Source organism: Rhinolophus sinicus, chromosome 12, assembly GCF_057876585.1.
Source record: "Rhinolophus sinicus isolate RSI-liver-muscle chromosome 12, RSI-T2T, whole genome shotgun sequence".
Lineage (NCBI taxonomy): Eukaryota > Metazoa > Chordata > Mammalia > Chiroptera > Rhinolophidae > Rhinolophus > Rhinolophus sinicus.
Window position 1 is genome coordinate 52,665,541 of NC_142512.1, and position 27,924 is coordinate 52,693,464.

Genomic DNA, 27,924 nt, shown 5'->3' on the forward strand with positions numbered 1-27,924 from the left:
TACTAGAGCACTTCTGAGTTTTCCATTAACAAGACCGGGATTCTCTGATTGTGGTTTGTTTTTTTTTCCTTTTCCTGATTTTTTTTTTTTTTGGTGAGATAACAAACCAGTATTTGTGTTGAATGAAGCCAGCCCAGCTGTCCCGATTTCACAGTTGTCCAGCTGCATCACTTTTGTCCGCGGGCTTCTTGAGCGCTTTGGGGTGGGAGTTGGCAGCGACTGCCTTCGTCCACAAGCCCGACAGACCGGGGATCCCTGGCCCTGGACACCGCTCACAGAAGCAGCTCAGCCAACACTAACCTGCAGACTCAGAAGCGGCACAGAAAGCCAGACTGGGGAGAGGTCGTGCGCCCGCTCGAGCCCGGCCCCTGACCGGCTCTCAGCCGAGTGGCCACCCAAGCCCGCGCACGCGCAGCTGCCCCGCCACCGCTCCCGCCGTCTCCAGGGGCTTTCTCCCTGCCCCGCGTGTGGCTGTCCCCGGCGGCGCCTGATCTGGCAAGAAGGTTCCTCTGAGGATAGGCTGCCCCTGGCGCCGGTTTCCCTGCCGTGTGGTCGAGGCCACGAAGGAAGAACACGTGTAGAGTGCCGCAGAGGGGTGGCGGTGGCCGAGAGCGACGCCCCTGCAGCGCTGGGGATTTGGGCCTGCAGGCAGTGCAGCAGGGGGCTCGGGTCGGGTCCTCTCTTGCAGCGGCTCTGAGCGGGAGGCCCGAGCCGGGAGCTGCGCTGGCCTCGCGACTTCCCGGCGGCTGACGTGCGGCGCTATGGAGGAGCTCGATGGCGAGCCGACAGTCACTGTAAGGGCGCCCCAAAGAGTCCTGTTTGCCCTCGCGGCCCAAGGATTGAGTCTGCTTCATCACTGCAGGCTTGTCTACCTCCGTGCCTCCCGGAGGCGCCCGTCCCCTTCTCTCAGCTCAGTCGCCACTATCCGGAGGTCACATTAATTAGCCGCCCGTGTTTGGGATCGCAGTGGTCGCTGGGTTTGTGCTTTGTATGCTCAGAATACCTGGCCCCTGAGGCCTCACTCCGTCCCTCTCCCTCCCTTGTCTCTGCGCCTTCCTATTCCGCTCGCTTTTCTCGTTGGGCTAATGCTCGAAAGAGGGCGCTTGGACTAGGCAGTAGAATTGGGGCTTCGCTTCTTCCAGCCGAACTTAGCTTCACATCGCAGCGCCGTGAGCTTGGCTTCTGCTTGTGCTGCGCTTGCCTAAGGTTTACTAAACGTATTTAGTCTCTCGGGGGACTATCTCTTTTTATATTTTGCTTTCAATTTGATCTGAACTCTGAAGACAGTATTTCAACTGCTGCAGATCTATGATTTTAAAGAAATTCATAGCCTTTAGATACAAACTACCTACCGTTCCCCCAGCCTGGAATGCTCGTTTCTTCTCTCATCTCCTGCTCTTTTTTTTAAATGCAAGCTCCAGCAGCTTGTGTCTTAGGAAAGCCTTCCCTAACCTCCCTAACTAGGTCCGATGTCTCTACCCATTGTGGGCTTCTTCTGTACCTCTTAGCGCTGTAAGCCCCACTAAACTGAAAGTTGCTATACCTTGTGTTTTTGCTTTCTAGGAAGTTGGGATGCCTACAGTTTTCAGCCAAAGACATCAGATTGCAAAGCAGTATCCGACAAAATAAAAAAATTGAGAATAGGGGTCATTTCAAAGCTGACTGGACAAAAGGGCGCATGAGATCTTAAATAGCAATTAACATGGATTGTTATGCTCTATAAAGCTTGCTGCTGTAGAGTGTTCCAATTTAATACCTATACAGAGTACTTTAAATATTAAATATCCATCAAGGACTATGTCAGTGTTTGTGGGAAGAAAAATTAGAACATCAGAGTCACTGGAACTTTTTCAAACTTTCCCTCTCTCACTTGTGTTGGACTCCTTGGGTGGGGGGACCCTTCCTAGTACCCTGTGGTGCCCTGGAGAGCCACTGCTTTTGGTACTGTGCCATGATAAAGAGCCTTGCATTTACAAATGGAATGAAGATGATCTCAGCTGACTTATTTTTATACCCAGTAGTGATGATGGGCTTGTGATAACCCAGCTCTATATTCGAGCTGGGGAGACCAGGTAGAAAACTCGTTGGCCTCATGGACACACACAGGAGGGGCCTTGTAGTCCAGAGTCTGAAGCTCACCTCTGCAAGTTTAAACTCTGTCATGTCTGTTTTTGAGTGTTCATCTGCCTTGGGGGCTTGCTCTAAACACATTCTCAAGAGACTGATGAATAATTGTGAATACTATTAAATCACCCTTTATGGCAGTTGTGTCTGCTTTTCACACAACTGCTCCCTATTGTCAAGGCGCCTGAAGTCCAGTTAGTAACTGGCAGATTCGAGGATATTTAAATGTAGATTCAAAGTAGGTAGAATAATCTTGAGTAGTTTTTCTAGACCACTGGTCTTCGTATCCTTTTGGTTCAAGGGCTCTTAAAAAGTGTAAGTTAGAGTTTTCATTGTCTTTCTTGTTTTGTTCGATTCCAGGTAAATACCTAAAAGTAGAATTGCTGGGTTATAGGACAGATGCATCTTTAGCTAAAATAAACTCAGTTTTCCAAAGTGGTTACACAGTATTTTTTGCAGCAGCAATGTGTGAGAGTTCCTCCTCAATTCTTTGTATGATCAGTCTTTTAAATTTTCATTTCCATTCCAGTGGGTATTTAGTGGTAGCTCATTATTTTCATTTGTATTTCCCTAATGAGCATCTTTTTATGTGCTTATATGTCATTTGTATATCTCCTTTGGTGCGTGTTAAAAATCTTTTGCCCATTTTGTTACTGGGTTGTTTCACTAATGAATTGGAAGAATTCTTTATATATTCTGGATATCAAATATGTGTTTTGCAGATATTTTCTCCCAGTCTATGGCTTGCCTTTTCATTTTCTTAACAGTATCTTTTGAAGAGCAAAAATTTTAATTTTGTTGAAGTGCAGTTTATAAATTTTTCTTATGCTATAGTTTATGCTTTGCGTGTCCTATATACATCTTTGCTTACTTTCAGGTCAGAAAGAGTTTCTACTATGCTTTTCAAGTCTTATAGATTTTGCTCTACATTTGAGTCTGTGACTAATTTTTAGTGAATTTTTGTCTATGGTGTGAGGTTCATTTTTGCATATGGATACCCATTTGTTCCAGCACCATTATGTACAAATAATGCTTCCTCCTTGCCTGACCTACTCATCTAATAGAGTCTGCTAAAACAGATTCTGTTCTGTGTGTACCTCAGACTTAGCATACCTCCCCTTTTCTGACTGCCTGTTTGTTTATTGGTCTCCCTCAGGACACCACTAGCTTTTGGAGGACACAGACTGTAGTACACATTGTTGTATTCCTAGAGCCCAGCACAGAAGAAGGCTTAATACACATGGCTTAGTTGTTGAATCACCACGTTAGCCTTTCCTAAGAACTGAATGCACTTACTTGTCTTGAGACAGGACTTTTGACAAGACTGTTGCCAGCCAAATTCATTGTCTGCCAACTTTGAGTGCCAACTTTGTGCCAGCGTCTCTTCCAGGCAGTGAGTGAGAATCCTAGAGGCTCCTGCCATTGTGAGCGTTCATCTTTTCATGGGGCACGTAATAACCATGTAGGAGAATCATTTCAGCATACCAGAAATGCTGTTGCAGTGGTCCAGGTGACAGTTGGTGATGGCTTGGGTTAGACTGGTAGAAGTGGCAAATGGCTGGATTCAGGCTTATTTAAGAGAATGTGATTTACTGATAGACTGGACATAGGTGGTGAGGGAAAGAGAAGAATCAAGGATTCCTCCTAACAGTTGGAGAAGGTTTTGTCCCAGTGAAGGAGTGACATGAGTTTTGGGGATGAGCATCAAGAGTTCTTTTCTTTGGCTCTTGATGTTGTGGTTATAGCTCTAGAGGTTAGATCATCTATAAAGGTGTGGATTAGGCATTGGAGGTCTGAAGCTGAGACTCAAAGGGATTGGTCTGAGTTGGAGGCAAAAATTGAGTGTCATCATCAAAGAGATGGCACAGAAGCTATGGGATCGAGGTCTCTGTCTTTTCAGTGAGTAAGAAACAGTTCCTTTTTAATTTTTTTAACTTCACTTTTTCTAAACTACACATCACTAAATTACAATGTAATATTGATTAGGTTGTAGCTTTCCTTTTTATCAACACCCGAGAAGTGGTAGGCTGGGTTGCGGTGCCCCGCAAAGCTCACTTGTTTACTTAGGGTCTCATAGACCGGGCTGAGATCACCCACATTCAGCTATGTACATACATTAGCACTTAACTTGCATGACCACTGGTTTCTAGGATTATACTTGCAAGTCAGTTGAAAGCAAAGCCTTTAGTAGGAATAACAGCTTCTGTACCTTATTTTTTACTAGTTTATTCCAGGAGTGAATTCCAAGAAGAGGCAAATGTGTTTTGACTGGGGTCCAGGAGAGATGCTGGTGTGTGAAACCTCCTTCACCCAGAAAGGTAGTTGTTATTATTTTTCTTCCAGATTATCTGTCTTGGCACATTTAGTTGTTTTTTTTCTTTATTCTCCCAGATTTGACTAGCTGAGGCATGATAAGTTGAACTTATTTTGTACCATTTTTATTTTTGGATCTTTAGCTGTTTTAAGATTTTCATTGATTTATGAGATCTGCCAGATGTTGAGTCCAGGCAAAAAAATTAACAATAGTCTTCCTGGTATTAAAGGTTTTCTTAAAAAATATATATATATTTAAACTATTTATTTAAATGTGTTTTTCCAGGACCCATCAGCTCCAAGTCAAGTAGTTATTTCAATCTAGTTGTGGAGGGCACAGCTCACAGTGGCCCACGTGGGGATCGAACTGGCAACCTTGTTGTTAAAAGCACCACGCTCTAAAAAAATAAAAAATAATAAAAATAAAAAATAAAAGCACCGCGCTCTAACCAACTGAGCTAACCAGCCGCCCCAGAAAGGTTTTCTTATATCTGAAAGCTTCAAGCTTTTCCCACTTCTTGTCCAGAGTGACTCAGTTCCCTTCATAGCAGCCCCCTTATTGTGAAACTTTGCAGATCTCATAGCCCTTACCTTTATATTATCAGTGTGAACTCAATTGAATTCTGTAGGCTGTTGATGCACAGCACAAGTGAGCTGGAAAGCGAAATCACTTGGCCTTGGCTTTGTTCTCTAAGCTCCATCAAATATTAGACATGAATTTTTCTCCTGGTACAGACTCCCACTAGTAACAAGATAAGACTGAAATCTTGACATTTGATTGTGCTTTCTCCTTTTCAAGAGAGAAGTATCAGGAAATGTTGAAGAGATTTTCTTGCACATTTTTGACAGCTTCTTTACCCAAAGGTGTAGGTTTTTCTCTTTTATAAGGAGCAGATTTAGCTAATGAAAGTCTCAGAATTTTGATAAATTATCATATGATGTGCAGTTCATGTAAATTTTAAGCTATGTTGTTTTTCTTGATTTTATTGTTAACAGTTTTCCCTAATGTTGCTAAATATTTATCAGATATGTTGGTATTGAACGTCTCAAGCTTGGAAGAGCTATCGAATCTGCCAACGGGGCAGATTCATAAAGAGAAACTTCTGTGAGTGTGTCCGGATGGTCTGTTTTCATGCTTAATGGGAAAGCTTATCAACATTTCTAGTTTGTCCTCTGTTGTTGAAAACACAGGTTTTCTTTTGTTGGTGTATTTATATCTATTGAAATCACATTCAAGACAAGCCATTGAACATCATCACAAATTGAAATTTCCACAAGTTGGTGGTTTATAATTTATTACAGAGCCTTTTCATTGCTGTCGTAAAACAGTCAATTCTAGATTCTTTGTTTTAGAGGTAATAGCAGTACAAATTAATACCAAAAAAAATATTTACTTTGTGTTTATATAAAACTTTAACTATAGGTTTATCTTATTTATTGAGTTTTACATAGGCTAATATTAAGTGAGTTTACTTTTTTCACTGTGTTTCAATTGATGGAGGTGAAAGATAGTTCCAAAATATGCTGATGAGTTGAGTAAAGTCTGAGAGTAAACATTTGTGTTTAAAAATTCATGTGTGGATAATTGATAAATGAAAATTTGTATATTTTTTTAACAACTGAAGTGAATAGCAAAGAAGCTGAAGCTTTTGTAATTAGGTACTCAATTTAAAAAAAAATTTTTTTTTTAAAGACTATTCCTAGTCCTTTTTTTTTTTTTTCCCCCCACAGGACTTTATTGGGGAACAGTGTGTACTTCCAGGACTTTTTTCCAATCAAGTTGTTGTCCTTTCCATCTTAGTTGTGGAGGGTGCTGTTCAGCTTCAAGTTGTTGTCCTTTCAGTCTTAGTTGTGGAGGGCGCAGCTCAGCACCAGGTCCAGTTGCCGTTGCTAGTTGCAGAGGGCACAGCCCACCATCCCTTGCAGGAGTCGAGGAATCAAACTGGCAACCTTGTGGTTGAGAGCCCGCGCTCCAACCAACTGAGCCATCCGGGTGCTCAGCGACAGCTCAGCTCAAGGTGCCGGGTTCAATCTTAGTTGCAGGGGTGGAGCCCACCATCCCTTGCGGGACTCCAGGAATTGAACTGGCAACCTTGTGGTTGAGAGCCCACTGGCCCATGTGGGAATCGAACCGGCAGCCTTCAGACTTTGGAGCATGGAGCTCTAACTGCCTGAGCCACCGGGCCGGCCCTCAATTTAAAAATTTTTGAGTGGGTTCTTTTATGAAGGTGATAGTGATAGATGTTTAATTATTTTCCTGTTTTGTTTCAGGAAAATCAGAGACGGTGCCCGGCTGCCCTTTTATCCATATCATCCGGAAGGATATAGATGTTTATTCTCAAATCTTGAGAAAACTCTTCAATGAATCCCATGGAATCTTTGTGGGCCTCCAGAGAATTGAAGAAGAATTATCTGGAAAATCCAGAAAAACTCAGTAAGTAGGCTGTTCATAGGTGCTGAAGTCCACAAGTAAATTGTGAGAAGCCAGATGAAATGATCCTTGTCCTTTCACATGACGGGTGGATCACCTGGAGAAATCAGGGCCTCCTGGTTCTACTTGGTGGCCTCTGGACTGGGCAGTGTGAGTGGTCAGAGATGGAAGTGTCTTCCAGGCAATGTGCAAATGGTGTTGATTGACTTGTAGGCTTGATAAGCTTTCCTTGTTTGTATTCCTACTCATTTACTCCCCAAAGAAGAAAATTTAGGCCAAAAAAAGCACCTGAGATTCATTTAATGAGGCCCTACTATTGGGAGATTTTGAAATTCATGTAAAAATGAGTTTTGTTTTGCTTTTAAAGAATTATTCTCAAGGCATTTTTTGGCAAGAGACCAGAAAACTATTGTACTACTTATAGACTAGGATTGTCTGAAGTGTGGGTCCCGAGTTAACTGCATCAATGTCAGGTACTCATTAACTGCAGACTTCTGGGCCCCACCTCAGATCAGCAAAATAAGAATTTCTGGGGGTGGCTCCTAAAATCTCCAGGTGAGTGTTAAGCGCAGTGGAGTTTGAGAACCTCTGTGTTAGGTTTTATCAGCGTCCATTCGTATGGTTAGGCATAGGCAATGTTGGTATTTGTATTGAGAAAATCCCACTTTTTCCCTTCTCTTGTGCTTCTCCTTTACTCCCACACTCACAACACTTCTGATGCCAGATGTGTATGGCTTTCCCCTTACCAAGCAGTTCTGTGACACTAGCTGGGTGTCTTTCAATTTAACTCAATTCTGACACTATGTGGAGATAGCGTCACATTCCACAGGTCAAGGGCTCAGTCCCATGAGACTGCCCTGCGCTTCAGATGCCAACCACAAGTAGTGGGTCCCCAGGTAACCTACCACTTCTGTACGACTTAGCTGCAAATCAGAGGTTCCCAGGATCCCCTCGGGTCAGATTAATTTGCTAGAGTGGCTCATGGGACTCAGGGAAACACTTAGGTTTACTAGTAGTTTGTTAAACGATATGATAAAGGATACAGATGAACAGCCAGATGAAAAGGCACATAGGGTGAGGTCTGGGAGGGTCCCCAGTACAGGAGTTCCCGTGGAGTTGGGGTGTGTCACCATCGTGGTCTGTGGATGTGTTTGTCCCCATGGAAGCTCTCTGAACCCCATACTATTGGGATTGTGTGAAGGCTTCCTCACGTGGCATGATTGATCATTTCCAGCCCTCTATCCCCTATAGGGAAGAGGGGCACAGGGCTGAAAATTCTAAGCTTCTAACTATGGTTGGTCTTTCTGGTGATCAGCCCCATCCAGGAGCCACCCAGAGTCACCTCATTAGAACAAAAGGTGCTTCTAGTGTTCTTGTTACTTAGGAATTTACAAAGATTTTTAGGAGCCCTGTGTCAGGCACTGGGGATGAAGACCATGTATCTGTTTCTTATCAATCACAAGATCACAGTATTTTACTTTCTTGATAAGCATTTTACAAATGAATCCTGGAGAATGCCCTACTCATCGTGTGTGTGTGTGTGTGTGTGTGTGTGTGTGTGTGTGTGTGTGTGTAAGACAGATCACTGGTTTCAAGAGACTGGTACAGAGTATTGGTGATTCAGAGGAATCTACTACCACTTCTAAGAAACAAATATGTCAAAAGTCCTGTGATAGAGACCCTGAAGATAGAGACCCTGGCTTATTTATGTGGGATCTCTGTTCCCGCGTCTCCTTGTGCATCTGGACAGTAGATGATCTGAAACATTTGCTGAATGACTAAATAAATGTGTGAATGTCTTGATGGTGGGATGAGAACTCCTGTTTTGTGCCAGGGGCCAGCATGTCACCTTGTTTTTGGCTGGGTGCATTCTTTATCTTGGCCTGAGTCTTGACTGTGAACCTGGTACACAGGTTAAGTGAGATAATGTGTGCAAGTTGATTTACCTCCTGCTGGCCCTGTTGGACATAGGAGACTGTAGCTACTATTCATGTTTAAATGGAGCCAATAGGTGGCCTGTAAGTCTCTTCATCCAGAATCAATATTTGTCTTGCTAAAGATCTGCAACTTGATAACTAACAACCAATTGGCTTTCTTGTAGAAATTTGTTTTGTTCTGTCATTTCTTTTTTTTCCTTTTTTTTTTTTTTTTTTTTTTAAGATTTTTATTGTGGAAGGAAGGAAGGGGTACAGGACTTTATTGAGGAACAGTGTGTACTTCCAGGACTTTTTTTTTTTTTCCCAAGTCAAGTTGTTCTCCTTTCAATCTTAGTTGTGGAGGGCGCAGCTCAGCTCCAGGTCCAGTTGCCGTTGCTAATTGCAGGGGGCGCAGCCCACCATCCCTTGCGGGAGTCGAACCGGCAACCTTGTGGTTGAGAGGACGCGCTCCAACCAACTGAGCCATCTGGGAGCTCAGCGGCAATCAGCTCAAGGTGCCGTGTTCAATCTTAGTTGTAGGAGGCAGAGCCCACCATCCTTTGCAGGACTTGAGGAGTTGAACCGGCAACCTTGTGGTTGAGAGCCCACTGGTCCATGTGGGAATCGAACCAGCAGCCTTCGGAGTTAGGAGCATGGAGCTCCAACTGCCAGAGCCACCAGGCTGGCCCCTGTCATTTCTTTTTTAGAAAACTTTGTTTCTCACTAATTTTAGATTCCAGAAAAGGTGCAAAATAACAGATTTCTGTACTTCCCTCACCTGGCTTCCTGAATGTTACTGTCTTGCATAACTGTATTACTCTTAATTAAACCAGGAAACTTAAACATTGATGAAATATATCAACTAAAGACCTTATTTGAATGTCACCAATTTTCCCGCAAATGTCCTTTTTTCTCTTCTGCGACTAAATGAGGTGGAATTTAGTTTTTTCTCCTTAGTCTCTTTCATGATCTTGATACTTTGAAAAATATCGTCCAATTATTTTGGAGACCGTCCCTCAGTTTGGGTTTGTGTGATGTTTTCTCATGATTGGACAAAGGTTATGGGTTTTTAGCAAGAATACCACAAGTGGTATGATGTATCCTTCTCAGTGTATTACATCATGGGGTTCGTGATGTTGATTTTTTATTACTGGTGAGGTTGACTTTGATCACTTGGTTAATGTGATTTCTACTGGGTTCCTTCACTATAAAGTTACAGTCTTTCCCTTTGTAACTAATAAGTATTTGGGGGAGAAACTTTATGACTATGCACATCTCAAATTCTCAACCTTTTAGTGTCCATCAGGGGGTCTCATCTGCAACAATTTAATATCAGTATGTGGACTCATGGGTATTTATTTTATTCCAAGAGTTATATGGTATTTTATTTATTTTGTTGCTCAAGTTGTTCCAGCTTTGGCTATTAGGAGCTCCTTCGACTTGGCTCCTGACTTTCAGCAAGCTTCTGTCACCTATTCTATCTTTCTGTTACCACAAGATGTTCCAGGCTCATCTTGTATGCCATTTCATTTTTTGTAGATTGGTTCTAGTGAGTAAAAACTACCGATCAGTCATAAGAGCATGCATGGAAGAAATGCACAAGGTTGTAGGTAAGGATTTTGTGTCTGTATATGTGATAGTAATTAAAGTATTCATCTGGCTATAAATACTGCAAGGTAAAATCTGATTGACATTCCAGTTTAAAACTCTTACTTTCCTATCTTAATTTTTTCTCAATAATCGTATGTTCTTCAAGTGAGAGCATATAGAGTTGACAGAGATGAGGCTAAAGGGCCAAATTAAGGATCTTTGAAAATTGCATTCCCAGTTCTTTGGTCTTGGTTATTTAAAGTCACCATAACCACAAGAGCCACGTAACTCCCCGATGCCAGGTGGAGTCTTGTATAACACGGTGGCCTCTACGTTTGCTGTGTTGCAGTTGAAAATGCCACTTGTAACTTGAGGGTCTTTGTTTGAGAATCATTAATCTACAACAAAGAGATACGAAGCATTTTTAAAAAATATCTATAGTGAAAATAGTTGGTCATTAAAAGAAACAAAGGCACAAGCCACAGAACTTGGTATATGAAGTTATATCAATCAGACTGAAAGTTCCATTGCTCACTTACAATGTCTTGTGTTTTGTTAGTTGCTACTAAAGATCCAACAAGTGGCCGCCAGTTCAGCACCCAGGTAAGGAAGGCGCTGTCTTTGTGGTTCTGGCACTAGGATATCTTTCTGTGTCCATGGCACCCACCTGGGATGGCTTTGCAAAAATGGTTTTCTGCAGAACTCTTCTTTCCAGGTAGACATGCAACTCCTTGGGGTGGTAAGTAAGGCTCATCGTGAACTTCCTGGCTGAGCACATTGAAACGAAGGCTATGCCTGATGAGTACTTGTATGAGTTTTCACTTCTTATGGGAAGTATAAATCCTGACCATATGTATCACCTGAGATACCGAGCTGAGCTTTTGGAACCACTGCTTAGTCTCAGGAACTGTACTCAGCTCATGAACCCAGCGGTTCTACTGAGCCTCAAGTTTTTATACTTTAGTTGGAGCTGGAAAACGACTTAAAGAATTCTCTTTCTCTGGAAGAATCTTGATATTGTTCAAACTCGGTAGTTAGTAGGGACTGATGCACTGTCTCTGAAGCCAGCAAAGCGTTTATTTTCCCGTATGAATAAGCTATTCTGTGTGCACAGAAGGATGCTGGGGGAGAGGAGACTGTATTCTTAAGGGCAAGGTCTAGTCCCGATTTATTTTTGGATCTTATATTAGGTCGGCCTTTTCATAGACTGTTTCCTAAACTTCATTCCCTTGAATACCAGCCTCATAATTTTTGCTGTTATCTATATATTTCTTACAATATTATTTACTGAATATTTTCCTAAAATTGTCTCTCTTTTATTACTCAAATAAAGCCTCTTCTTAAACCATAATATTCACCAAGATCACGGGTATGATGAGCTAGTTATATTTTTCTAATGCACATTAAACTAAAACTACAACCTTTGAAATGGAAGAACATTAGTCTGTGTCCCACCCCCTAAAATTCTCTCGCTGGCTGGCCTGTGGGGAAACCCTGCCATAGGAATATTCAGTAAATGTTGAGTTAATGAGTGACTGTGCGAGCTCAGCCCTGCGTTGTTCCTTTGCTCGCAGCAAATCTCAGGAACGTTTTCAGTCAAAACTTTGTTTCCGTTTACTCCTTCCCTAGATCTCCATTTTGTCAGCCGTGGAGCTCATTTGGAACCTTTGTGAGATTCTTTTTATTGAAGTAGCCCCAGGTGAGCATGGACTCTTTCTGTGTCACCGGTGTCCCCTGCTCTTTCCTCTTTGTCCTTCCTGTGTGTTGTGATGAGTGTTTTATTGCCTAGAATGTTTTTTTCATCACTTTTTATCAACACAGCCATCAGAAAGCATTGCATGACAGGCAAAGAAACCTGCCATTTTGTCAGGTACTGCAAAAGAATTGACAGCATGCCTTCTAGGAACCCAAAATATTAGGCAGATGACTGTGGAAAAATACCAGGGAAACAGATATTAAACTAGTGTGTGTCAGGAGAGGTCGTCAATATTTGTATCATAGGCTGGTCAAGCTTCAGAAAGTTTTAGGAGAAGCGAGGGGAGAGGCATGGAGCAGGTTCCCCCTCACAGCCTGCGGAAGGAACCAACCCTGCCAACACCTTGATGTCAGACTTCCAGCCCCCAGAAGTGTGAGGCAAGACATTTCTGTTTCCAAAAAGGAAAAAGAATATCTTAGGGATGTGAGGAGGGATTAGGCTGTGGGAGGCAAAGTCCCTTTGAGAGTTCTGTTGCCAGTGCTGAGGACGGGGCAACTCTGCGCACTAACTGTCCACTGCGAGTTATTCTGTGGAGCTTAAGTTAAACTGTGGTCACCACAGTATCCTGGCTTGGGTGGGCTCTCGATGGAGGTGCTACAGGCATTTTTGGATTCTTTTCATGGTTCATGTTTGCTGTCATCTGTACATGAGTGTTAATCTCTATGTATTCATAGCTTTTTAGTCGTTCTCCTGCTAAACTACTGAGCAACTTGAAATTACAATTCGTTGTTTGTATGCCTGCTGCCAGTAGATTTTGAGGGCTGTCACTGCTTTGATCATTGTTACATACCTAGCACCTAGTCAGTACCAGTCCCTAAACGACCATTACTTACGTAGCTACTGAGTATTGCACAGTCAGGAAGACTCTGGAGGTGGGAGGAGTGGCGAGGTCTGGGCCTCATGTTCAGCCCTTTGTAGGCGTCAGTGAAGGGTGTTGCTGCTTGGCACAGAGGAAGTGTTCCATAAAAGTCCATTGCTAGTCTGGCCCTTCATTCAGGACCGCATGCGTGCTCACTTAAAAGGGACAAACCACTTCCTACATAGCTTGTCTGCCCTACATTCTGTCTGTACTGTGGGAAAGTGGGATTTGTTGCCCAGGAAGCTGGGTTTTTGTGTGTGACGAGTCTCTCTCCTCCCAGCCGGCCCTCTCCTCCTTCACCTCCTTGACTGGGTCCGACTGCATGTGTGCGAGGTGGACAGTTTGTCGGCAGACGTTCTGGGCAGTGAGAATCCAAGCAAACACGAGAGCTTCTGGAAATTGGTAAGGACCCCGTGCAGGCTGGACCGCCCTGCCTTCCACTTCATATTCTGTTTTCCCCAGTGCTCGCAAGCAGGACTGAGGGTTGCATACTGAGCCTGTGTGCACTTGGCCTGGCTCTTTGAGTCTGTGATTATTGGAGGGAGAGCCTCTGCTTAGGAAGTACTGGGCCCAGATTTTGAGTCTCTGGTTCATTTACTGAGTATTTATTGAGTGCTACTGTTTGCAAGACACTGAGGAAACACCCATGACCAAAGTGGGCTAAGATGCCTGTCCTTACATACGGAGCTTACATCCTGCATAAGGAGATAGGAAATGAATACAGAAACAAGTGAAATATGTAGCATATCTAATAGTGAAGTGCTATGGAGAGAAACAAAGGGAGGGAACTGGGAGTGTTAGAGGTGGCAGGAGTCGGGGAAGGCCTCACTCACGAGGTGACCCACAAGTAGAGACCTGAAGGCGGTGAGGAGGGCACGTGCAGAGGAAGGGAGAAGCAGCATTGCAGACCTCCGGGGCGGTCGTACAGACTAGCTTGCAGAGCAGCAGAGCAGCAGATGGTTAGAACACGGTCTGTGGTGCCAGACTGCTTGGCTTAGCATCGCAGCTCTACTTCCTACTGGCTGTGAGAGCGTGAGCGGGTTACTGCGCAGCCTTCACTGTCCTCGCCTGTACGATGGCGATAATAGCACCTACCCAGAGGGCTGTTATGATTAAATTAGTTAAGGGACATGAATGTGTACAGATTAGTTGATAGACACAGTAAGGAGTTCCTGTTTGATTCCTGAGTCAGCTGGGGTGAGGGGAACGTTGGAGAGTTGAGCAAACGAGCACCATGATTGACTTAGATTGCTCCAAAAGACGCATTAGAGCTGATGGTCTGGCTAGGTCTTATTTTTAGGGAAAAATGGTAGGAAGCATAAAAATGGAGATGAAACCATGAAAAAAGAAACAGTCAGAAATAAAGGATACGGGGTGGCTAGTTAGCTCAGTTGGTTAGAGTGTGAGTTCTTAACAACAAAGTTGCCAGTTCAGTTCCCCCATGGGATGGTGGGCTGCACCCCCCGCGACTAGATTGAAGGACAATGACTTGGAGCTGATGGGTTGTGGAAAAAATACACAGTTACCCAATAAAATATTAAAAAAGAAAAAAGAAAGAAAGAAAGACTACAATAACAGAAATGAAGAATACATTACAAGGAATCAACAATAGATTAGATGAAGCAGAGGCTCCAACCAGCGATGTAGAAGATAAGGTAGCAGAAAACACCCAACCAGAACAGCAAAAAGAAAAAAGAATCCAAAAAATTGAGGAGAGTTTAAGGGGCCTCCAGGACAATATCAAGCATACCAGCATTCACATTATAGGGGTACCAGAAGGAGAAGAGAGAGAGCAAGGAATTGCAAACCTATTTGAAGAAATAATGACAGAAAACTTCCCTAACCTGGTGAAGGAACTAGACAGACGAGCCCAGGAAGAACAGAGTCCCAAACAACATAAACCCAAAGAGGCCAACACCAAGACATATCATAATTAAAGTGGCAAAGGTTAAAGACTAAGAGAATCCTAAAAGCAGCAAGAGAAAAGCAGTTATTTACCTACAAGGGATCCCCTATAAGACTCGCAGCTGATTTCTCAACAGAAACTTTGCAGGCAAGAAGGGAATGGCAGGAAATATTCCAAGTGATGAAAAGCAATGACATACAACCAAGATTACTCTACCCAGCAAGGCTATCATTTAGAATTGAACGACAGGTAAGGAGCTTCTCAGACAACAAAAAGCTGAAGGAGTCTCATCACCACCAAACCAGTATTACAAGGAATCTTAGAGGGACTTCTTTAAGATGGGAGGGGGATAAAGGATGGGTGGAAAGGGAAGGGATTAAGAAGTAGAATTGGTTGTTATACAGAGTCATGGGGATGTAGGGTATAGCATAAGGAATATAGTCAATACTATTGTAATAACTAGGTATGGTGCCAGATAGGTACTAGATCTATCAGGGTGCTAGATGGCAATGGGGTGGGGATCAGGGTGAAAAAGGTGAGGGCATTAAGAAACACAAATTGGTAGTTAATACAGTATGGGGAATATAATCAACAATGTTGTAAAGATCATGTAAGGTGCCAGATGGGCACTGGACTTACCAGGGGGATCACGTCATAGACAGTGTAGATGCCTGACCAATGCACTATACACCTGAAGAGCTGAAGTAGAATAATCCTGAATGTCAACTATAACTAAGTATATAGGTATAGGAGTCACAGGATGGGGAGTACAACACAGGGAAGATAGTGATGGTTTTGTAACCGCTATATAAGATGTCAGAGGGTAGTAGCTTGGGGGTGGGTTATCACTTCATGAGGGGTTTAAATATCTATTATAATATGTTGTTTTGTACACCTGAAACTAATAAAACTAAAATTACAAATGAGGGGGATAAAAAAGACAGAGCGCTGCCTTGTTCAACCTCAGCTGGGAATGTGCGCATCAAGTGACTAATTTTTTGCTGCTCTGCTCATGTCCACAAATGATGTTGACGGCACCTCAAATACTGATTTCGGGGTTACAGATGAGTTTTTAGCAAGTAGGCAAATTTACAAATATGGAATCTGAATAAAGAGCATTGACTGTATTTATTCCAAGTGTATGTGTATATACATATGTATGTATTTGAACTGAAACTTTTATGAACCAATACTTTATTTGAGGTATCTGATATTTTCTCTGTCATTTATTTTTTTAAAGCTGGTCACAGCCTGTAATGAGTTACAACATCAGTTTGAAAAGCATGGTCCCTTTAAAGCATGTTTGTAAAACCATGTGCCTGGCTGAGCTAGATTACTCTGGAAGGAAGGAACCATCACACTTCCCCAAGGCTAGGAAGCCAATGTGTGGATTGAGGGAATGGCTTCCGGACCTCCTGTGAATGCTCATGCTCTCGGGTGTCCTCCCAGGTGACCATCTTGGTGCTGCAGGGCCGGCTGGACGAGGCCCGACAGATGCTCTCCAAGGAAGCCGATGCCAACCCCACTTCTGTAGGCATGTGCCGAATTCTGGGGGACCTGATGAGGACAATGCCCATTCTCAGTGTATGTGGGAGCAGCCCTGCTCTGCTGGGTCATGGGAGGTGGGTTCATGAAACGGGGTTTGTGTGGTGATGGCGTGTCACTGCTTCTCTCCACTTAGCCTGGTAACACGCAGACACTAACAGAGCTGGAGCTGAAGTGGCAGCACTGGCACGAGGAATGTGAGCGGCACCTCCAGGATGGCACGTTCGCCTCCAGTCCTCACCTGGAGTCTCTCTGCAAGGTCTGTGGGAAACAAGTCCAGGTTGGGGTCTAAGCCGGCTTCCCTTAGGAGCTGTGGCATCCAGCCTAGTGACGGCAGAGCCTTGGTCCTACTTGTCCAGGGGGACAGGAGAGAGGGGAGGAGCGAGCTGCCAGAACAGGTGTCCAGTGAGATCAGGAGAGTGATAGGCGTTCCCCTGGAGCTAAGGGAGAATGTCTCTTCTCAGATCATGCTGGGAGACGAAGCGGCCTTGTTGGAGCAGAAGGAGCATCTGAGTAACTGGTATCACTTCCTGGTGACCCGGCTCCTGTACTCTCATCCCACAGTGAAACCCATTGACTTGCACTTCTACGCCCAGGTGAGTCTCAGCTCTGGCGGTTCTGGCTGTGGAGTAGACGTCCTGGGCTCTGCCTCCTGCTGGGTCATTTCCATCATGTGGCCTCTGAGTTGAATGCCCCCTAGAGATCAGGAAGGGGCTTTCCTTTGGCTTTTTTTGAAGGACCCCATCGCCATTCTCCTACACAGCAGCCCTGCCAGCCCCCTTGAGTCTCTGCTTCCACCCGGGCATTGAGTGGGTCACCACCTTTCCACAGTCCAGCCTCGACCTGTTTCTGGGAGGTGAGAGCAGCCCAGAACCCCTGGACAACATCCTGATGGCGGCTTTCGAGTTTGACATCCACCAGGTGATCAAGGAGTGCAGGTAAGACCCGCTACTACCACCTTCTGACCATCTGTGGGGGTGCGATTCAGTGGCATTAAGTACATTCACAGGTTGTGCTACCAACAACACCATCTTTTCTAGAAAAGTCCTGTTCCTTCTTGCTGCTGCTTTAACCTTCTTCCCACAGACCTGTTTCCCACCCAGCCACGTGTACATAGATAATGGCTTCTCTTTGGACGAGTTTGGAGACTTCCCTGAAGCTTGAGGACTGCCATGTTTATAATAATTTCCATTTCAGGCATGTTTACTTAAAATAACATGGCAGAAAATTACCTTGATATTTAAAATCCAGAAAAAGCCAACTCGCCTGTTTCTTGAAACCCTATGGGCGTGCAGCCATCTTAACACGTTGCATACGGCGGGGTTTAAATCCCTCATACCCCTCTGTTCCGGCAGGTTTTTAAAAGAAACTACTTTAAAATGCACTCTTCTCTTTAAAGCGTAAATGCTTCTATGTCACTTATTATTTTTCTATAAATAATAGGTTCTACAAATAAATTATTCTATAAATTATTCTATAAATAATTATTCTACAAATAATTCAATAAAATATGCAAAGTAAAAAGAGTCAACAGTAAAAATGAGAATTCTCATTGTCCGTCCTTAATGCATGGCTCAGAAAAAACGAAGATTCTCGTGATCCGTACGCAACGTGTTAAGGAACAGGACTTCTCAACATTCTCCCTCTCCGGTGAGCCGAGGGCTCCCACACTGCGGGACTCTTGGCTGGGTCTGTTCAGAGCAGGGATTCTACAGCAGCCCTCTCCTCGGAGGGGATGTCAACATCATGTCGAACCTTCAGCAAGGTGGGAAAGGGAGTGTCAAACATAATGAATCAAAGGGGAAGCTTTCCAGAAATCTCCATATATAGTACGTCAGAATTTACCCTCCTTCTGCCTGGGCAAGTGGGTGCTGCACCACAGACTCCCAATTGCGGAAGGTGAGAATGGCAGCAGATGGCCTTGCTCAAGTATCAGGTTCTCTGCCGTCGACTGGGTCAATCTTAGATCTAGGCAATGGGAAGGCTTTCCCACCTGCTACCCGCTCTTCCTGTCTTGGTCAAAAGAAAGCCAGGGCTTCAAGAAAACGATGCTAGATTTGGGGGATAAAAAGTGAGTTTTGTGTGTCTTTTTCACAGACCTGTAAAATATAGTGACTTGAGTTGGAACTGGAAGATGACTTCCAGAATTCAGCTGCTGGTGGGTTTAGGGGCATCTGCATGGAGGGGTTAGTTGAGAACAACTTAAGGCACGCACACATCATTCTGTGGCTTTGTCAGTGTCTCCGCCTATAACTGGAAATAATAGGCCTTCCTAAACACTGTTACAGCAGTGGCTATTTCCACCAGGGCTTCCTTTAGAAGCCACATCTGGATTAGGAACAAAACAGACTTGGGCAGAACAAGGAGGAAAGACAATAAAAAGGGAAAGCATCCTGTTCTTTTCAGGGACAGGAGAAGAAAAAGAGACGTGCCAGTGAAGAGGGGTGGTTTTATGAATCGCACAGAAATCAGTGTCACCCTCGTGCCAGTCTCGTGGAAGGAAGGGTCAGCTCACAGCCCTACACCTGGGCATCTCTCTGCCCTGACAAGCAGGGGAGGATCTGAGGTCTTTCTATCAGCTGTAAGTCTTGGAGCTGGGGTTTTTCGGATCAGGAAGCTACTGCCTACTCCGTTCTGAAAGAGGCTGAAAAGCAAGTCCCAGGACCTCATCCTAGGAATGGGAAGAAGGGCTGAAGCGTCTTCAGAGAGACTGGCAGGGTCTTAGGAATGTGCCCTCCTGCATGAGGAAGGGTTGGACCCGGGGTCTTGGGAGCACCGGGTTTCTCATGGGTTGTACTATTTAGACCCAAGTTTGGTTTCCAGTGGAGCGGAGAGCATCTGGTCATGGGCCGGAAGGCTGATAGTACGGGGAAGCCTTGCCACTGGGGTGTGACGTCAGCTGGGCTCATGACTACACTGTGAACGGAAAATGAGGGGAATCCTTTCTAATGGCTCTAGAAGGGAGGTTTCTAAATGGGCACCTGATGAGCGCCCGTCAACTGTCAGACCGGAAGAGGCAGAGAGGGCAGGGAGGGATCCTGCAGCGGAGCATAAAGGCCTGTTCCATCAGCCCCTGCTGAAGGGCCACGCAGTTGCCTGTTACCCCCACAACTGAAAGGAGAAGTCGGAATCCTCAGGGCTCATTTCCTTCCCTCTGTCTTGCAGCTTCCTCTGAAATCCAGTTCCTTTCTCTCTGGCAAAAGGAAACAGCACGTGCTTCACTGGGAGCTAGGCAAGAGGGCAGCTTCCTGGTCCCTTAAAGTCCTCCAGAGGTATTGAAGTAGGAGGAAATAGGGCTTCCTCAAAAACTAAGAAGAGGTGCAGTTTAATGTGTGCCTAATCTGGAATCTTCTTACCAGAACTTGGGCCTACCTTACAACCTTGGCTGCCGGATGCAGCCCCATTTACGGAAGGTCCACAGCTGCCAGAGCTCAGCCAGGCAGAGGGGAAAACAAGCAGTGGTTGCTGCCGAGCCACCAGAAAGCAAGATACAGGGGTTGGGGTAAGGGTGCCAGCAGCCCCGGTGCAGGACAGGCAGCCCATTGGAGGATTACAGGTGTTTCCTCTGGGTCGGGACTTCACCATGGCTGGTCTTCCGGCTCCGAAGTTCTCCCTTCTCCAGCAGACGCTACTCCAGAGCTGTTAATTAAGTCTTCATCGAACATCTTAGAGCTCTCAGCATTCTCCATTATATGGGCGTGAAGATCCCAGATCTGCAGCTCAAACCTGCCCAACCTAGCGAGGAGACCTGGTGGCCATGTTCAGCACTCTGTCCAGTCTCGGTCACCTCTCCGCCTTCAGTGGTCACTGCCCTGCAGCCTTGGAAGCTGGCGTATCCCTTTGGGGGACACTCAAGGGCTGAGGACACTGGAGCAGGCTGTGGCTCCCTCTGCTCTGGAGTTGACACAGCCACCTCGCCACTGCTTCACCATAACCGAAGCTGGGTATCTGGGTGACAGCAGCTGTTCTGGGAGGCTGAGGTGTCATTTCCCCTCACCCAGCATCCTCCCTCCCATCTTATTTTTAAGTGTAGCTCTCAACATTTATTAGGCATTTATTATATGCCACACACTGTAGCAAACTTGGAGATTATAGCAGTTTTTCTTGTGGGGAATTTACAATCTAAACCAGATGTTATGGGACCCCTTACGAGAGGACCCTATGTTAGATAGAAAAGTCAGGAAAAGCTTGAAGGAGGCTACAAGCAAGTTGAGACATGAAAATGTCAGTGAAGCACAGCAGCAGAGGTTATTTCAGGCAGAGAGAAAAGCATGGGAAAAGGCACAAGCAGAAAAGAAATTGGCCTATTACCTGCTTAAAGAACTGCAGATATCTCCGTAGAACCAAAAGGCTAAAGTGAGAGGTGGGTTGAAGTGAGAAAGGTAGGAAAGGAGATTATCGATGACCAAATAAATATACTATTCCAAATAGTTTTGATGTTTGCAAAATGGGGAGCCACTAAAGCTTTTCAAAAGCAGGACAGTGCCATGACATTTGTATTTGAGAAAGCAATCTGAAGAGGATGGAGGACAGCGGTAGCTGGGAGACCAGCCCTACGGCCAAGGCCATTGTCGGTGCGACATGGCGATGATGGTAGTTAACGCGGAGCAGGCTGAGCGCTCTTACGGATCACTTTAGTCTATTTTGCAACAAGATTTTGAGGTAGACGCTATTATTTCATTCCTGTCTGACAAATAAGGAAGTGAGCCCTGGTAGAGTCACTGCCAGCTAACAAGGGGCACTGTGGGGACTTGGACCCAAAGCCTTTCGCCAAAGTCCGTGCTATTTACTGGGCTCGTAGGCATTACTTGTCTATCAGTCAAGCCTCGTTCGCTCAACTTCAAAACACACTGCGCCACCAGCTAGCTACTTTTCACTCCCTCCACAGCCACTCCCTGGCCCGGCCACCGTTACTGTGAGCCTGAACCATTACACGTGGCCCCACTGTCACCTGTCTCTATATTGTCCATCCTCAGAGAACAGCCCATGTCACTCCTGCTCACTGTCCCAGTGGCGTCCCATCGCAAGGCCCTGAGTGAGCGGGCGTCTGCCTAGCTCCCGTTTAAGTCACACTGGCTTCATTCTGCAGTGCGAACAGGACACGCTTACGTGTGTCCCAGAGCCTTCACACTGGCTGTTCCCTCTGGCTTAGGAATGTTCCTTCTTGTCTGCCTAGGCAGGTTCCTGCTCAGTCTTCAGCCGTCTGCTCAAATAACCTACCCTTTTGACTAACTTCCGATATGGAACTGATTCTAGGAGGGGTGGGATGTATATCTGTATGTGTGAGGAGGCAACTTGTTTTTACATCTCAGTTTATACTTTCTCACTTTATATGCTATTTTATTCTGCCTTTGAACTGGTTATTTCTGATTTCATCTATTATTTTTGAATTTTTTATAACTTCAACCTCTGAAGAAAGCTTCAGAGCCTCACAACTCCGTGCTGACAGTCGTAATCCCTTCACCTTGACAGTGAAGCAGAAGTTAAAGTGAACTGGCCAGTCACTGAGTAGCAGGACTGGGTTTGACCAGTTTCCAGTGCTTCTCCCATGGACAAGCATGTCCATCCATAGTCATTGGGTAAGCAGTTAGTAGGGGACAAATTTTGTTAACTTCGAGCTCAGATTTACTGATTTTTATATTTATAGAGCACTATTCAAAAGATTCTTAAAAGCAATTTATATCTATTTTCCCATTTTTTTCTTAAAACATTCCAGGCAGGCAAGAGGTAAAATTACTTCCATTTTATAGATGAAGGGGACACAGAGCCGTCAGTGACCGAAACGGCAGTCTTGGGTCCCAGTGGTAATACTTTCTAAACTACTGACACACACAGGACCTGTGAGGAGGTTAGAGCAGTGAAGACAACGACATTATGCAGCGAGCTGGGGTTTGCTTAGGCGGCTGTCATAAAGACATCATATTTATGGGGACTCTCTTGTGTAAAAAGCACAAGGTCAAGGATGACACAGCAGAATTACAAAATAACGAAAGCCATGGCTAAAGGAAAACTTGGACCAAAGAAGCACACTTTAAAAATTTGAGCACAGTAGTACTTTGTATAGCACGTAATGAATTTATAGAACTTAGTATTCGAGGATGGTAATAGAAATAGAGGCATTTAAAAAAAAGGCATAGATAATATTTTGAATGTTAGGCATAGCTATTAATAAAGTTGGAATATATCTAATCTTCAAAATGATGTTCGTTCCATAATGATGGAATCCTGGAACAGGATTATCTGAGTATCTGTATACCCGAGATCGAGGCAGAGTTTTAAACATCCAGTAGTTTAGTATAAACCATGACTATTCTTTTTATATCCTGAAAGCATAATTTTTTACATTAATGAATGATTACACCTGGGAAACTACCTGCTCCATCCACTTTACTTGGGGTTGATTTTTGCCTTATAGAAAGCAACCATTAAAGTTTCTTTTCCCTCTCCCAAGATTTACAAAATAGTCAAGCATTATATACAAACACAGAAAGGCCTACACCAAATAACAGATAAAAAAAAAACATAATTCAAAATGGTGCATGCACACTGACAGGAAGTGCGTCGGAATACTCCCTACAATGACGTGAGAGTTTACAGTTGGCCTAAAACATTGATCTCTAAAGAACTTACTTAATCAGACCTTAGAGGGCCCTAGAACCCTTAGTTTTTAACCGTGGCCCCAGGTGATTCTTGGTTTTGATTAAAAGTGTGGTTTGGAATTCAACTTTTAACCTTCATTGTGTGACACATGACATATATAATAAAATTATAAGTCACGTAATTGAACAAAAAATAATTTCTTTATACAAAGTATTAATAGTTACCTAAACACGATTGGTTTTTAAAATTAATCACATGTATATAGTTGTGTTCATAAAGTACACTAATCAAAAGCTATGCAATGAGAAACAACAAATCCAAATGCAAATGAAGCTGTTCCTTTGAATTCCATGTTTCCTCAAGCATCAGAAACCACCCATCTCTTAGTCCTTTTCTTGTGCATTATTCTGTGTCCACATTCTCTGCATCTGATTGGATCCCTGGATTTTATCTCACGTATGATCTTCTGCATAGATAATATATCATTGGCTGCAGCTTTGCGGGGTTGAACACCCTTCTGGGGTGTCCCTTGTTAGTCCCCACATAGCACAGAGAAACTTCTCTGTGCTTCCAGATTGTGGTTCGTCGCTATCCCTCCCATTCTTTTTAAGCAAAGGATGTGGGGTTCCTGCTCATGCCGCACTCCTGTGGGCCATGGCTTCTCACCCTGACTTTCCTTCTTGCCTTGGTGTCTGAACCTGCAGCCTCACCCTAAGTAACTGGTGGTTTGTGGCCCATCTGACAGACCTGCTGGATCACTGCAAACTTCTCCAGTCGCACAACCTCTAGTAAGTGTGTGGCCACGCCAACCCTCTTCTCCCCACCACCCAGGCCCTTGAGGGGGCGTGAACTGAATGCCTAGACGGGAGGTTGGGCAGCGGAAGGGGCCCTGAAGGGAGCAGGCCAGGAGGCTTGGTCTCATGTTAGGTTTTATTCCAGCTTTGGATCCAACATGAGAGAGTTCCTCCTGCTGGAATATGCCTCGGGGCTGTTTGCTCATCACAGGTAGGAAGGCTACAAGGGGCGACAGTGGGGTGCTCGTCAGCATGCGGGTGCCATTGGAGCTTGGACTTGGACTCTGCTCTCCTGCTGGGTCTCTTACGGCTCCAGGGGGCCCGGGGAGGAGCCATCTTGGGGTGCCGAGCCCCAGAGCAGCGCCCTCACATCTGCTCCTCGGACCTTTGCAGCCTGTGGCAGCTGGGGGTGGATTACTTTGACTACTGCCCTGAGCTGGGCCGAGTTTCCTTGGAGCTGCACATTGAGCGGATTCCTCTGAGCACTGAGCAGAAAGCACTCAAGGTTCTGCGCATTTGTGAGCAGCGGCAGATGACTGAGCAAGGTGAGGTGTCCCTTCTGGCACACCCGCTGTGCTCACACCATGCTAGCCAGACTGGAAAGAGGCCTGGCAGTGGATGCCAAGAAGTAAACAAAAACACGGGATGATTCCTGGGAAGGGACAAAGAGCTGGGGACCCGCTGGGTCCTAGAGGCAATTGAACACGTTGTCTTTTAAAAGGATCCCGACCCACTTCTCACACTTACTCCAAGAGTTCAGGCTGGGGTCAGCTTTGAGTTGACCTGTCCCAAGTGGGTTGCTGTTGCTAGCCAAGGCTGGCACTGGGAAAGCAGGACCGGAGGTACCTGGCTCAGGAAGGGCCCAGGGAGGAAGCGGTGAGAAGTTTGCCCCTTCTCTCACTGGTGGGCAATAAAAACCTAAGCTATTCTTCCCAGAGGCACTGGCATGTTTGTGACTGTCTATGAAAGCAAATGGCATTCAAGACCCAAAAGATGATAGGATTTTGACACTTGGACAGATAATGGAGGAGCTGATGTGTGGGGAACAATCAAAGTCTTATTGTCACCCCCGAAATCAAACCCGCTCACAAAGCCAGTCCTGTCAGGGTGGGTCATACTGTTAACAGAGCCAGCAGACAATTTATAAACCCAAGTTCCCAGTTCTGCTGACCAAGCTGTATTTGGGGCCCGTGGGGGAGGATGTGGAAGGCTGCTCCCACCCCAGCAGGGTTCAGGAACGGAGTGATTTGCAAGGTGAAAGGTGTACCTTTTCTCTCTGCCTGCAAAGTTCGCAGCATTTGTAAGATTTTAGCCATGAAAGCCGTCCGCAACAATCGCCTGGGCTCTGCCCTCTCGTGGAGCATTCGAGCGAAAGATGCTGCCTTTGCCACGCTGGTGTCAGACAGGTGGGTTTGGCCAGTGCTGGCTGCCCAGGGACTGGGAGGCTGGGAGGCTGAGGTGGGCCTGGGACTGCTGCTCTGATCTCCGCGGGCCTTGCAGGTTCCTCAGGGATTATTGCGAGCGAGGCTGCTTTTCCGATTTGGATCTCATTGACAACCTGGGGCCGGCCATGATGCTCAGTGATCGACTGACATTCCTGGGTGAGTCTCTCTGGGCTCCCCCCCGCGGACTTGCAGCAGCAATAGACAGTTGTAGAGATTGTACCTGGCTTCTCCAGTGTTTCCTTTCTGTTAAGCCCAAACTCCAAAACACATAGAACCCTGTGTGCCAGATTCTGCAAAGCATATTTTTCGGTAACATTTTATTTTCCAGTAAATTCATATTTAAAGAAAAGTTGCAAAAGTAGGAATAAGGAACTCCCATATACATTTTACCCAGATTCACCACTTGCTTATATTTTGCCTCGTTTTGTTTTATCATTCTCATTTAGTCAGATTTTTGGGGGAACAATTTGAAAGTAAGTTGGAGACATTGTTTCCCTCTATAAATCCTTGAGCATGTATTTCCTAAGAGCATTCTCTCATGTAACCACATTTATCAAAATCTGGAGATTCATTGTGATAGAATACTCTCCTCGAATCCAGAGTCCGTATTCTGATTACACCATTTGTCCCACAATGCCCTTCATTGTGTGCAGGTTCGCGAATTACTGTGTCTCTAAGGGCCTCTGCCTTGCTTGGTGCTTCTTAACCATGACACTTTGAAGAGTCGGTTCAGCTCTCTTGTAGGATGTCAATTTGGGTTTATTTGGTTTTCCTCATGATCAGATTCAGATTGTTTGGCGCAGGATTCCCCTGAGGTGACATGTCTTTATTGCTGTGTCCCCTTGTTGGTGGAATTCACTTTGATCACTTGGTTAAAATGGCATCCACCAGGTGTCTCTTTGGTGTGGCACTGACTTTCCATTTGAGGTAATGGTTTGTGGGGAGAGACTGGGATTTAAATCTTTTTCCTCATCAAACTTTCACCGACTAGTTTTGGTAACTACTGACTTACATCCCTTGTTTTAGTTGACATTTCCACCACATGGAAGGCTTTTCCTTTATCCCTGTTTGTTCTTTCATTTACATTAGTAATGGACTCGGGTTATTTTAGTCAACCTCTTATAACCCATGACTCTTGTTTATTCTGATGCTTATGTTCTCCCAGGTTTGGCCCCTTCACAGCGTGTTTTGAATCCTTTTGGTCTCATTGGTCCTTGGGCTTGGAGACAGCTCTGGAAGACTCTCTCTGCTCTGGAATGGCTGGTCTGGGGTCTCTTTTTGTTTAGGGCCAGAGGTGACCTGGTGTTCTTTTCTCAATAGGAAAGTACCGTGAGTTCCACCGATTGTATGGGGAGAAGCGTTTCGTTGATGCTGCCTCTCTTCTCCTGTCACTGATGACTTCTCAGATTGCGCCGCGGTCTTTCTGGATGACGCTCCTAACAGATGCCCTCCCCCTTTTGGAACAGAAACAGGTACAGGTTGAGGCCACAGGCATTTTCTTCTCTGAGTTTTGTAGTCCTTGCCTGTGCTTCATTCTGTGCTGTTGCAGATGTGTACACGTACGTCATGTCCCAAGTAGGGCTCTGTCTGTGGGCACGTAGCCCCCATCGCATCTACTGTGGAAATCAAATATCCACACGAGAAAAACTACTTAATTTGAAATAAGAGTTGTCTACTGACCATACCCAGCCCAGGGCTTGGATTGAGAATAGGGACGCGCTGCCCGCCCAGGACTACGTATGCAAAGTACACCCCTCCATGAGCATGCAAGGAAGGCTGTCTCTGAACTTGGGCTCATGCCCAAACCAGTGCAGGCCTCAGCTGGGGAGCAGCTAAGCCAAGTAGCCTCTCTCTTCTAGGTGATTTTTTCAGCAGAGCAAACGTATGAGCTGATGAGATGCCTGGAGGACGTGGCCTCAGGGTCAGGACGGCCAGCGCATGGAGAGCCTGACGCTCGGCAGCTCCAGGTCATTTGGCTTCTGGGTTGGCTCCAGTGGAGACGAGGAAAAGCTCCCTCTATCTCGGGCTCCCCACCACCTCCCCCTGCAAACACTGGCCTCTTACAAACTCATGTGCCTCTTAAGTTACCTCTTAACCTGGAACTGTGACACACTACCTCCTTTTAGGAGAAAATGGGGTGATTCTAGTGTTCGGGTCTCTGTATTCTTTCCTGTCGCTCAGGGTCCTTTGCAAGCAGCTCTCTTATATTGAGAACTTGCTGGAAGTTACCACTGTCCTTTGCACGCAGCTCTCTTATATTGAGAACTTGCTGGAAGTTACCACTGAATGTTAAAGGCCCTCTATCTGCCTTTGGATTAGATAGAGCCTTCGGGAGCCAAATATCACTTCCTGCTGTGCCTCACGCTGGCTCTTTCCTTTCAGGATGATGACATAGAGACCACCAAGGTGGAAATGCTGAGACTTGCTCTCGCACGAAATCTGGCTCGGGCGATTGTAAAAGAAGGCTCACTGGAAGGTTCCTGAGGCTGGTGAGAGCTGCTCCAGCATGGTATTTTTGTATGGCAATGTATATACATTTTTAAAAGAATAAATGTTTTCTTTTGCAAATACAAGGCAAGTTTCTTGAGTTCAGCTAGGGAGTTGTTAGCTACCCCCACTGTGAGCCTGATGGTAAAACTTAACGA

General features: G+C 45.2%; 1 protein-coding gene across 5 annotated transcripts; it reads left to right on the forward strand.

Moving 5' to 3' along the window:
- Positions 1-616: 616 nt before the first annotated feature.
- Positions 617-27,847, forward strand: NUP85 (nucleoporin 85). 5 transcript variants are annotated; one of them, XM_019745495.3, is made up of 19 exons: positions 617-794; positions 4,349-4,442; positions 6,709-6,871; positions 10,324-10,394; positions 10,934-10,977; positions 12,004-12,073; positions 13,270-13,391; positions 16,345-16,479; positions 16,577-16,699; positions 16,905-17,036; positions 17,272-17,378; positions 23,745-23,828; positions 23,980-24,045; positions 24,228-24,379; positions 25,123-25,240; positions 25,335-25,435; positions 26,600-26,751; positions 27,139-27,246; positions 27,662-27,847. In XM_019745495.3, exons 1-19 carry the CDS (start codon positions 762-764, stop codon positions 27,761-27,763), a joined length of 1,977 nt encoding a protein of 658 aa, XP_019601054.1. In that variant the 5' UTR covers positions 617-761; the 3' UTR covers positions 27,764-27,847. The 5 variants fall into 5 exon arrangements, with proteins under 5 accessions (XP_019601054.1, XP_074176181.1, XP_074176182.1 ...); XM_088802383.1 differs by lacking the exon at positions 617-794 and adding an exon at positions 923-977; XM_074320081.2 differs by lacking the exon at positions 10,324-10,394 and having other exon boundaries at positions 673-794.
- Positions 27,848-27,924: the final 77 nt, after the last annotated feature.